Source organism: Stegostoma tigrinum, chromosome 38 (genome assembly GCF_030684315.1).
Source record: "Stegostoma tigrinum isolate sSteTig4 chromosome 38, sSteTig4.hap1, whole genome shotgun sequence".
NCBI lineage: Eukaryota > Metazoa > Chordata > Chondrichthyes > Orectolobiformes > Stegostomatidae > Stegostoma > Stegostoma tigrinum.
In genome coordinates, this window is record NC_081391.1 from 13,843,174 (window position 1) to 13,854,423 (window position 11,250).

Genomic DNA, 11,250 nt, shown 5'->3' on the forward strand with positions numbered 1-11,250 from the left:
GGGATAGGATTTATAATTATCTAGAAAAGAATAAATTGGTTAGGGATAGTCAGCACGGTTTTGTGAAGGGAAGGTCGTGCCTCACAAACCTTATTGAGTTCTTTCAGAAGGTGAGCAAACAGGTATTTGAGAGTAAACCGGTTGATGTGGTGCATATGGATTTCAGCAAGTCGTTCGATAAGGTTCGCCACAGTCGGCTATTGTACAAAATGCGGAGGAATGGAATTGTGGGAGATATAGCAGTTTGGATCGGAAATTGGCTTGCTGAAAGAAGACAGAGGGTGGTAGTTGATGGGAAATGTTCATCCTGGAGACCAGTTACTAGTGGTGTACTGCAAGGGTCGGTGTTGGGTCCACTGCTGTTTGTCATTTTTATAAATGACCTGGATGAGTTTGTAGAAGGATGGGTTAGTAAATTTGCAGATGACACTAAGGTCAGTGGAGTTGTGGACAGTGACGAAGGATGCTGTAGGTCGCAGAGAGACATAGATAAGCTGCAGAGCTGGGCTGAGAAGTGGCAAATGGAGTTTAATGCAGACAGGTGTGAGGTGATGCACTTTTGTAGGAGTAACTGGAAGGCAAAGTACAGGGCTAATGGTAAGATTCTTGGTGGTGTGGATGAGCAGAGAGATCTCGGTGTCCATGTACACAGATCCTTGAAAGTTGCCACCCAGGTTGACAGGGTGGTTTAGAAGGCATACAATGTTTTGGCTTTTATTAATAGAGGGATTGAGTTCCAGAACCAAGAGGTTATGGCGAAGCTGTACAAAACTCTGGTTAGGCCGCACTTGGAGTATTGTGTACAGTTCTGGTCACCCCATTATAAGAAGGATGTAGAAGCTTTGGAAAGGGTGCAGAGGAGATTTACTAGGATGTTGCCTGGTATGGAGGGAAGGTCTTACGAGGAAATGCTGAGGGACTTGAGGCTGTTTTCATTCGAGAGAAGAAGGCTGAGAGGTGACTTAATTGAAACATATAAAATATTTAGATGGTTGGATAAGGAGAGCCTTTTTCCTCGGATGGTGACAGCGAGCACGAGGGGGCATTGCTTTAAATTGAGGTGTGAACGATATAGGACAGATTTCAGAGGTAGTTTCTCTACTCAGAGTAGTGAGGGAATGGAACGCTTTGCCTGCAACGGTAGTAGATTCACCAACTTGAGGTACATTTCAGTCGTCATTGGACGAGCATATGGACGTACATGGAATAGTGTAGGTTAGATGGGCTCCATATCGGTATGACTGGTCGGCACAACATCGAGGGCCGAAGGGCCTGTACTGTGCTGTAATGTTCTATGTTTTATGTTCTATATTCTATGGCTCCAACACCAACGTTCAAAAGTTATGACGACTATTCCCTCAGATTAACAATCCGACGAAATTGTGCAAATCTGTGATGACTGAGTCTTAACGCACAACCTCAGATACACAAGTGAAGGTTTAGAGTATATTTTATTGTCATTTTCTGGCAAATACATTTACAGAATGTGCACTTGTACAGGAGGTCAAAGCTCATTCAGCAATTCCATCATCGACCAGTTGTCAACCGTGATTCGTTTCTGGATCCAATTCCCATCCTGCACTGATTGGACGTGGCAGCTGATCAATTGATTAACAAGAGTGATTGGCCATCACTGATGTCATTTCCTGCTTCATAAAAAGAGGGTCTGCCCCTGGGGTATAAATAGAGTCCCACGGGAATGATGTTGATTGTTCTTCCTAATTTTGTTATTTTGGTGGTGAGGAAAATAAAAGAAATTTATTGTCACAAGATAGTTCTGACTGATCTGGGAGGCCATCACCAGGATTGTGAAGCTGCTGTCAACAAGCAGATTAATGTGGAGCTCACTGCCTCCTATCTCTATCAGTCTTTGGTGAGTGCTGTCTCTCGGGGTTAAACATATAAATCTGTTCTGTTGAAGTAAATTCTTTGCCTGGCCTCTAGTGAAGCTGACAATCTAGTAGATTGAGGTTTTGTGGCTCCTACCTAAATATCAGTTCAGGATAGAGGTGGTGTTACTATCACGATGGTGTAGGATACTGATGTATGTTAACTCAGGTCCCAGTTGGCCTTCAGTGGTATCTGGAGGGTAAAAGCCTCTTGCTTTTGTTTTCTTTCTGACACAAGTTTCCTGACTTCATTTGCCTGATCTCTGTGGTGGTCCTAAACAAACATGCTGATTTTTTTTAACACTGACAATAACAATAACTTCCCTGTTGCAGTGGCCCTTGTTAGTCTGAACAAACCTGAGGCTAGTCTGTGACTGGTATCTATTTTATGTGGATCTCCTTCATTGAGGCGGACTTGGCTTTACTTGTATTTATTCAAGAGGTGGGTGTGGCCTATCCCGTCCCTACTGAGAGTGGATCTGCTGTGTGTGAGAAATGTTGGATCCCCTCTCCACCCCACCCCACCCCACACTGGGGCTGCAGGAATGTGCTGAGGCGATTAGCCCAGTGACATTGAAGAAATGGAGGTTGTTCCCATATCATTTAGCTTGACCTAAAACAAAATGTCCCCTCTATCCTGGTGGTGATGTGACTGTGCCCTTCCAAGGAGTAGAATGTGCTTGGAAGGTCTGTGTTGAAGTAACCTTGGTGAGTGCTGCAGGGGACCTGGTAGGTCATGGACCCTGAAAGGAGGTGGTGAATGCAGTCCCCATGAAGTGGGCTGCCCTGTCCTGGATGGTGTCTGCTTCTTGCATGTTGTAGCTCCCCTTCTACAGACACATGGGGAATATTCATCTCCCTCTGGGCTTGTGCCTATTGGAAGGAAGTTGTCTTGTAATGAGGACTAAGTCCCTATAAGCCTCACTTGGGAGGTGGGACCGCTTTATTGGTGAGCCAGTTGTTGGGGTTTAATCACTGTGTCCCACCTCTACTGGCACATGCTTCCCAAGGATAAAATCCCGACTATCTTCTGCCACAACTTGTAACTACCCACTGAAACCACAGATATTTGCTTGCCTGAGTGTGGTTTTTGGATTTGAGGATTCAAGTAACTTTTCAGGAGTCCTTCACCAGAATGCAACTCTTAGCTGATGCTTCCAATAGCGAGCATTAGCTCTTAAACCCTTGCATCGAATTGTGAACGTGACAGTTTAGATATGAGTCACATGGGCTGAAAACCGACAAGATTTTTTGCCTGTTTGGGTAAAGTCAGGGGAAGTGTTTTTCCAGGTTACTGTTTTCACTCGTGACGTTATCTACAGGCCACTAATAGTTGACATTTGATCATTTGTTTTGCAATTTGTTTCAGTCATGTGACTTGGTGCAAGCTTTTGACAGCCTGAGTTTGCACTATTTAGGCAGAGCAATAACCCACTGCTGCAACGATCCAAAGGCTGTTACTGGGCAGGCTTTCCTCGGCATTATCTTAGTGCCAAACTCCAAACTGGAGACAGCACACCTTTGTAGAGTTCATGTGTACACTTACATCCCAATCTCATTGATCCTGGGTTTGCAGAAAACATGCTCCCTACTAGTCGTTGACTACAGCAGGGTTTCAACATCTTTTTTTCCAGTTTTCCCCAAAGGCAAAACATAGTACCTTGCGTCTTGTAGTTGAGAACTGGAATGGGGAGTGAGCCAGTGATGTCTGATGTAATTTTAACTTGATCTTCCAGATGTCCTACTTTGACCGGGATGATGTTGCCCTCGCCCATGTCTCCCGGTTCTTCAAAGATCAGTCCCAGGAGAAGCGGGAACATGTAGAAAAGCTGCTGAAATTCCAGAATCAGCGTGGAGGCCGAGTCCTCCTCCAGGATGTGAAGGTTGGGGTTGGGTGGTGGGGGAGTGCAGGGGGGAATGGCTGCTCTTGCGGTGTCATCTCCAGTGACAAGATTTTCAGATCCTGAGCGAGTGTGAGAAGTTCTTTTGCTTGGCTTCCCTGTTTGCTCTCCTCCATCTCCAGTGTTTCAGCATTTATGCAAGCCCTCTGGTCCACCAGGCCTATGCTGACCCAGCAAAGACCGAACTGTACTCACCCTGTTCTTGGTCCAGGCCCTACTATACCCTAGTGTTTAGCACTCGCCCAGCTAGTCCTTTAAACAGTGCTGCAGTAGCCGTTTCCAGCACTTTGTTCTTCCGTTCCCCAACACACCCACCAAATTTCCTCCAATCCCCTCTATCCTTCTTCCTCAAACCTGTGCCCTCTGGTCTTAGTGTCTGCCATGGGGAAGACATTTTCCCCATCTACTGTCCAGACTTCCTTGTCTTCCATCAAACAACCACCTCAGCCTCACCTGCTCAAAGAAAATCCCCCAGCCCATCCAATCTCTCTCCTCAATGGATTTTCTGTCGTGGGGAAACAACCTGGGGACCCTCACCAGCACCCCCTGCAGTACCATCCTGTCCTTCTGACTAGTGAGGACAACGATAGAATGCAGCAGAGGCCGGAAGAAGAATTTTCATAAAATGTGTTCAAAGGACTTGTTCCTGTGCTGTTCCTCACAACCCTGCCCCAAACTAACACATGTTACTTGGCCTATGTCCCCTTTCACACACAGTTTGCCTTGTGTGAGCATTGAGGGATCGATGATCCTGTGTTTATTGTAAGCACATTACTGCCCCCCACAATGAATTCAAGTCATGATGGTTCTGACCATGCTGCTCGGGCATGTATGAGGCCACAAGCACAAGTGAGACTTGAACCTCAGCCTTGTCAACCGAAGCTTGGGACACGACCGCTACTTCCCCCACAGCCCTTGGGATTCACTCCTGAATATCCTTTTTAAGACTCCAGCAGATGGACACTGGTGCAAATGACTAATCTGGTACATATTTATTCCCTGTGGTACAAGGATACGTTCCTGAGCTTCCGGCTTCAGGTCAAGGATAAATGGGGCAAGGTGAAAGGAGTCACCAAGTAGCTAATGTTTTCTTTATCTGGACTTCAGGGATGGCACAGTGGCTCAGTGGTTGGCACTGTTGACTCAGTGCCAGGGGCACCAGTTTGGTTCTGGCCTGTGACAAGAATTTAAACGTTATCCCAAAGCATGGCTTCCCCACACAGTAGAAAAGAGGATTGGCAACTTGAAATGCAGGTTACACGAACAGGGTGGGAATGGGACCAGATGGGATGCTCTTCAGCAGTTATGGTCTCAATGGGGTGAATGGCCAGCTCCCATGCTGCAGGGATTCTGTTTCTGAAGCTTACCTGTCCTTCTCTCCATCCCCAGAAGCCAGAGAGGGATGAGTGGGCTAACAGTCTGCAGGCAATGCAGGTTGCCCTGAATCTGGAGAAGAATGTGAACCAGAGTTTGCTGGATCTACACCAACTCGCCACAGCCCAGACTGACCCTCATGTAAGCTTCACCTCCTCATTCACATCACTGCTAGACCCTCAGGGTAACATTTCATTGGTTGGTCTGTGTGGATTGGAAATTCACTGATGTAACACTTTCCATCCATTACTTTCCTGAACTATTGTAACATTGTAATCAGTATGATCCCAAGTGATCAATGAGGTATAAGGGGAATTTGATCTATAATCTAGTGGAAGTGCTGAAATGACGTTGGCCACTGAGTTCTTCATTAGTATCATTGCAGTGGAATGATCATTGTCCATCACAATCCAACTCAGCTCCATTTCACAAACAGCAAGATGGAGCAGCTGACATGTTGTCCTCACTGGCACAAATTCTCCAGGTGTTAGCTCGCTTTTCAGGGCTGTCCAGAGCTAGTCATGGCTAAGTCTGTCTTGCAGAGGGAATTCTGAAATTGTCTTGGATAGTATAAATGTACCAAGTGTCATATTCCTCTGTTGCAGCTGTGTGACTTCCTGGAGACTCACTATTTGGATGAGGAGGTGGAGATCATCAAGCAACTCGGGGACTACATCACCAACCTGAAGCGCCTGGGAGCCCCTGAGAATGGGATGGGAGAGTACCTGTTTGACAGGCTCTCCCTGGAGGACAGCAGTTAGTGTGGCCTGGAGTACTGTCTGCTTGTTCTGAATGCATTCCCCACTTCACCCTGGGCAATCTGGCTCCATCCAGGGAGAAGGGACTTGTAGCAAACAATGTAATGGCTGTACCAGCTGAATGGGAATGAATAAAATGTATTGATGTTGCTTATTGTCCATCATTGAGACCCTTGATATTAAAGAGCTTTTGAGAGCTTCAAGCCTGTAATTTTGGCTAATGAAATTATCAATAATTTGACAAAATATTTCCCTGGTCTTCTCTCCAACACACCCCCGCCTCAGTCTCGGAAATCCCGAGGAACTTCCTCTGTTATGAATCAAAGTTATTCCTCCAGCCAGAGCATGAGGTTGGGGCCTGTGGGGTGTAAAATCACTTTGTACTATTATCTCACACCCAGGAATGATGAATACACGTGCAGCTAAAATTTTGTATTGTTTTCAAAAGAGAAAACACGCCTGCATGTGCAAAAGAAAGACTTGACACCCACTTTCAGAGAAACAGGGCTGTTGAATGCTTATTTTCATGTCTAGCTTGCATAGCAATAGCTTCCCTGTCAACCTCCACCAACCTAGACTGATGCTAAAGTCAACTGAAATCACAAGTTGATGCCAACATAAATTATGTGCCGGCTGGCTCAGCTTGCCTCAACAAGAGCTTAAGGGAAGAGATCCATCAGCGACCCCTCTCTAGCCTTGTGGAGGAGCCAGCAATGCTGGGAGCAATAATATTAAACTTAGCAACTGGGGTCTGCCACACCTGGTCTATTCTACTCGAATCATTTTTATGACTTTGTGCTGAGAGTGCATCCTAGAACTTGAGGTTGGGGCCTGTGGGCAGGAAAATCACTTTTTGCGATTATCTCACAGCACGTACAATGAATACACATGCAGTTAAGATTCTCGGTGAGCCAGTTGAGGTTCAAGCCAAGACCAGCCGTGTGCCCTGCTGACCACCGCCACCAACTGCCTGCCTCAGGACAGCCATCAGCAGTTGCTCACAGTGACCAGTTCATTTGTTCCTTCGCCTGAGGAATATGTGCTGCTCTCCCCGGGGATGTGGATTAAATACCCATTGTAGCTCGACAAGAGAATTCACACGGGGGGAACCGTTTGCCATGAGTAATCCAAAGCTGTCCTAATGTGGCTTTGCTCCATTTACTTTCTTGCTCTCTGCCAAGTCTTGGTCAAAAACCCCACCACGCCTAGTAATAAACTTCAGGCCGGCCAGCCCAGAGCTGGGAATATTCAGCACAAGTCTGCTTGAAAAAATTCACCTGAGCTGGATGCACTTAATGGCACCTACAGCAGGATAATAGTGACCTGGGAATAACACAGCAACGCTCCTGGTTAAATGCTGCCATTTGATTGGCTCTTGCTGCTAAAGCCAGCATTGAGCGCACTAAGCTGCTCCCTTGGTTCCTCTGAGCTTCCCCCACGGGGAGGGTTACTCCTGATGCAGGTTGATTTCACCCGATCACATTGAAGGAGCAGTGTGACTCAGGGAGGAGAACTGGAGATGCTGACTTTCCTGAATGGCTGCTTCCTTTATCTTTCGAGGTGTCAGAGATCGTGGTTTAGGGTGGGGGCTGTCAGAGACATCCTGGGGAATGTTTCAGGGAGTTTTGCAGCGAGTGCACACTGCAGCCTTCACTGAGGTGTGGGTCTTTAAGGCACTGAATGTATTTGTTCCACCACATAAAGTGTTTTATTTTAAACAATCTTGAGTCTTGGCTGTAGAATCCCTGTCGTGCAGGAAGAGGTTTTTCAGCTCATTTCGTCTGCACTGATCCTCTGAACAGCATCTTGTTCAGACACACCCTGCCTTCTTACGCCATCTTTCCCATGGCCAGTCCAAAATAAACTGCATGTCTTTGGACTGTGGGAGGAGGTCCACACAGGCACGGGGAGGATGTGCAGCCTCTACACGTGACTGGAATTGACCCCAGGTCCCTGGCACGAGGGTTCAGTAATGCTAACCATTAAAATACCCTGTTTGCATACAATTAGAGTTAATGACTCATTCCATATGCAAACAGACCCTTCGGCTACTCCAGCATTATTCCTAACTTCAGTCTTATCGATGGTGGACAGACTCTGAAAAGTCTGATGTAGAGTTATTCACAACAGAATTCCCAGACTCTGACTTGGTCTCAAAGCCATGAGCTCATTAATTGGGATTGACCTTTGCCCATGGTTTCTTAGAAAATAGAACCTAGAACAGTACAGCACAGTTCAGGCCCTTCAGCCCACGATGATGTGCCGAACGTTTATCCTAAACCCAAGGCCTGTCTCACCTCCACTACTTTATGCTATCATCCATATGCTTATCTAATAGCCGCTTAAATGCCCCTAACGAGGCCGACTCCACTACACTCTCCGGAAATGCAATCCATGCCCCGGCCACTCTCTGAGTAAAGAACCTACCTCTGACATCTCCTCTGTATCTACCTCCACTCACTTCAAAACTATGCCCCCTCATAATAGCTAACTCCATCCTAGGAAAAAGTCTCTGGCTGTCTAATCTGCCTATACTTATGATCATTTTGTACACCTCTATCAAGTCACCTCTCATCCTTTGTTCTGAAGAGAAAAGCCCTCGTTCTCTCAACCTTTCCTCGTAAGACCTTCCCTCCATTCCAAGCAACATCCTGGTAAATCTCCTCTGCACCTTTTCTAACGCTTCCACATCTTTGCTGGAATGAGGTGACCAGAACTGGACACAATACTCCAGATGTGGCCGAACCAGGCTTTTGTCTAGCAGGAGCATAACTTCACAGCTCTTGAACTCAATCCCTCTATGAATGAAAGCTAACACACCACATGCCTTCTTAACAACTCTATCCACCTGGCTGGCAGCTTTCAGGGAACTGTGGACATGAACCCCGAGATCCATCTGCTCCTCCACACTGCCAAGAATCTTTCCATTAACCCTGTATTCTGCTTTCAAATTTGTCCTTCCAAAATGAATCATTTACCAAAATCATAAATAGAAGAGGACCCCGAACAGACCCTTGAGGTACACCACTCATAACTGAGCACCATGTTGAATATTTTCAGTCAACTGTCACCCATGTCTTCCATGGGTCAGCCAATTCTGAATCCAATCTGCCTCATTTCCCCCGTCGCATGCCTCCTGACTTTCTGCCCGAGCCTGCCATGGGCAACCTGATCAAACGCCTTACTTCAATCCATGTATCCCACATTCACTGATCTACCTTCATTCACATGTTTGGTCATCACTTCAAAGAATTCAATCAGATTTGTGAGGCATGATGTGATCATTAATTCTGTTTCTTAGAGTCCTTCCCATTAATTTGCCAACCACTGGCATAAGACTAGCTGGCCTGTAATTTCCAGGGTTACCCCGATTCCCTTTTTTGAACACATGAATAATATTCACATTTGTCCTTCAAAGCAAAAAGATAGCACTAGACTGCAACCTGCTATTTGAAGCAGATATTGAGTAAAAGTAACTTGCTTCCACCAGTCTGTACATCAGTGCTGTGATCATACTCGAACGTTCATTGGGGATCCTCAATTCCCAAAGCCTCACAGGCCACCAGTGCATGGGAGGCTGCTCCATTCAACGCAGTTGCTGAGCCATACATTCTACAGAATGTAATGTAAACAGGACCAGAAACTCTCCACTTGGAAACATGCTGGACTTAAGCTCTCGATCTACTTCAAACAATTAAAAATCAAACTTTGCGATAGAAAGTTTGCATGTGCTATACATTTCCAGCAGCAATGTAGACAGGGAGGTGTGAGGTCTACTATGCAGGAGAGGCACTCAGCACATTTAGCACCTTGCTTTTCAAACTGCACTTCATGAACCCAACGTCAAGGAGATCACAGCAGATTCAGAATGGATCCACAAAGGAATGAGCTTCCTGTATGAGGTAACCCAAAAGCACATTGTTTCTGTCGCTGCACAGCAATAAGAAAATGTTTATTGTTAACAAAATCTGGCCATTTTTCAATGGGCTCCAACGCTGTTATTCAACAAGTACAAAGACTAATCCCTCAGAGTAACAAACTGACAGAATTCTGCCAATCTGTGATCAGTGTGTCTTAAGATATAATCTCAGACACAATTGTGAACTTCTAGAGTATATTTTATTGTCATTTTCACAGAGAAATATTTCCAGAATTTGCACTTGTGCAGGAGGTCAAAGGTCATTCAGCAATTCCATCATCGACCAGTTGTCAATTCTGATCGTTTTCTGGATCCAATTCCCATCCTGCACTGATTGGACGTGGCAGCTGATCAATTGATTAACAAGAGTGATTGGCCATCACTGATGATGTCATTTCCTGCTTCATAAAATGAGAGTCTGCTCCTGGAGTATAAGTCATGCCCCAAGGACGTTATGTTTTTTTGTCTAGTTGATGTTGGTTCTAAATTGGTCACTTATGTCGTGAATAGAGTAAAACAAACTCCTCATCACAAGATGGCCTCCCTGATTAGTCAGAACTATCACCAGGATTGTGAAGCTGCTGTCAACAAGCAGATTCATGTGGAGCTCACTGCCTCCTATCTCTATCAGTCTTTGGTGAGTGTTGTCCCTAGGGGGTTAAAACTTGATCTATGTAGTTGCAGTAAATGGTTTCTCTTGAATTTAAATAACTGGACTCTCTCTGGTCGACTGAGTTTTGTGGTCCTTTCCTAAATATTAATTCAGGATAAGGGCAATGTTACTATACCAATGGGGTTTGATAATGATGTATTCTGAAGCTGGGTCCCAGTTGGCATTTGGAGATATGTGGAGGTTTAAGTGTCCCTGGAGATATTTGCCAGTTTTGATTGGCAGTAGATGTCATTCCCTCTAAGATTACACAGCAGGCTGAGCAGGAAGGCTGATGTTTTGGGGCTTAACCCTTCTGAAGGTGTGTCTAGGCCCAAAACATCAGCTTTCCTGCTCCTTTGCTTGGCCTGATGTGTTCATTCAGCTCTACATCATTGTATCTCAAGGGGTAGAGTGTGTTTGGAAGTTGTGTTGAAGTAACCTTGGTGAGTGCTGCAGGGGACCTGGTAGATAATGGACCCTGAAAGGAGGTGGTGAATGCAGTCCCCATCAAGTGGGCTGCTCTGTCCTGGATGGTGTCTGCTTCTTGCAAGTGGCAGCTCCACCTCCACAGACACATGGAGAAGCTTCATCACACTCAGCTTTTTTCTCTTAGAAAGAAGATGCCTCATGACAGATGGATGAAGCCTGTGTAAACTCCATTTGGGAGGTGGGTACAGCTTTCATTGGTGAGCTAGTTGATGGGTGTTAATTCCTGACCAGGGTCCCAATTCCCTTGGGGAACATGTGTGCCAATTCT

The 11,250-nt window shown here is 45.8% G+C and overlaps 1 protein-coding gene across 1 annotated transcript; it reads left to right on the top strand.

Moving 5' to 3' along the window:
• Window positions 1–1,801: 1,801 nt before the first annotated feature.
• Window positions 1,802–5,907, top strand: LOC132206592 (ferritin heavy chain B-like; the record flags this gene model as incomplete). Its single annotated transcript, XM_059640837.1, has 4 exons — window positions 1,802–1,873; window positions 3,626–3,772; window positions 5,180–5,305; window positions 5,770–5,907. Coding segments are annotated over 4 exons (483 nt in total), but the record flags the coding sequence as incomplete, so codon positions are not given.
• Window positions 5,908–11,250: the final 5,343 nt, after the last annotated feature.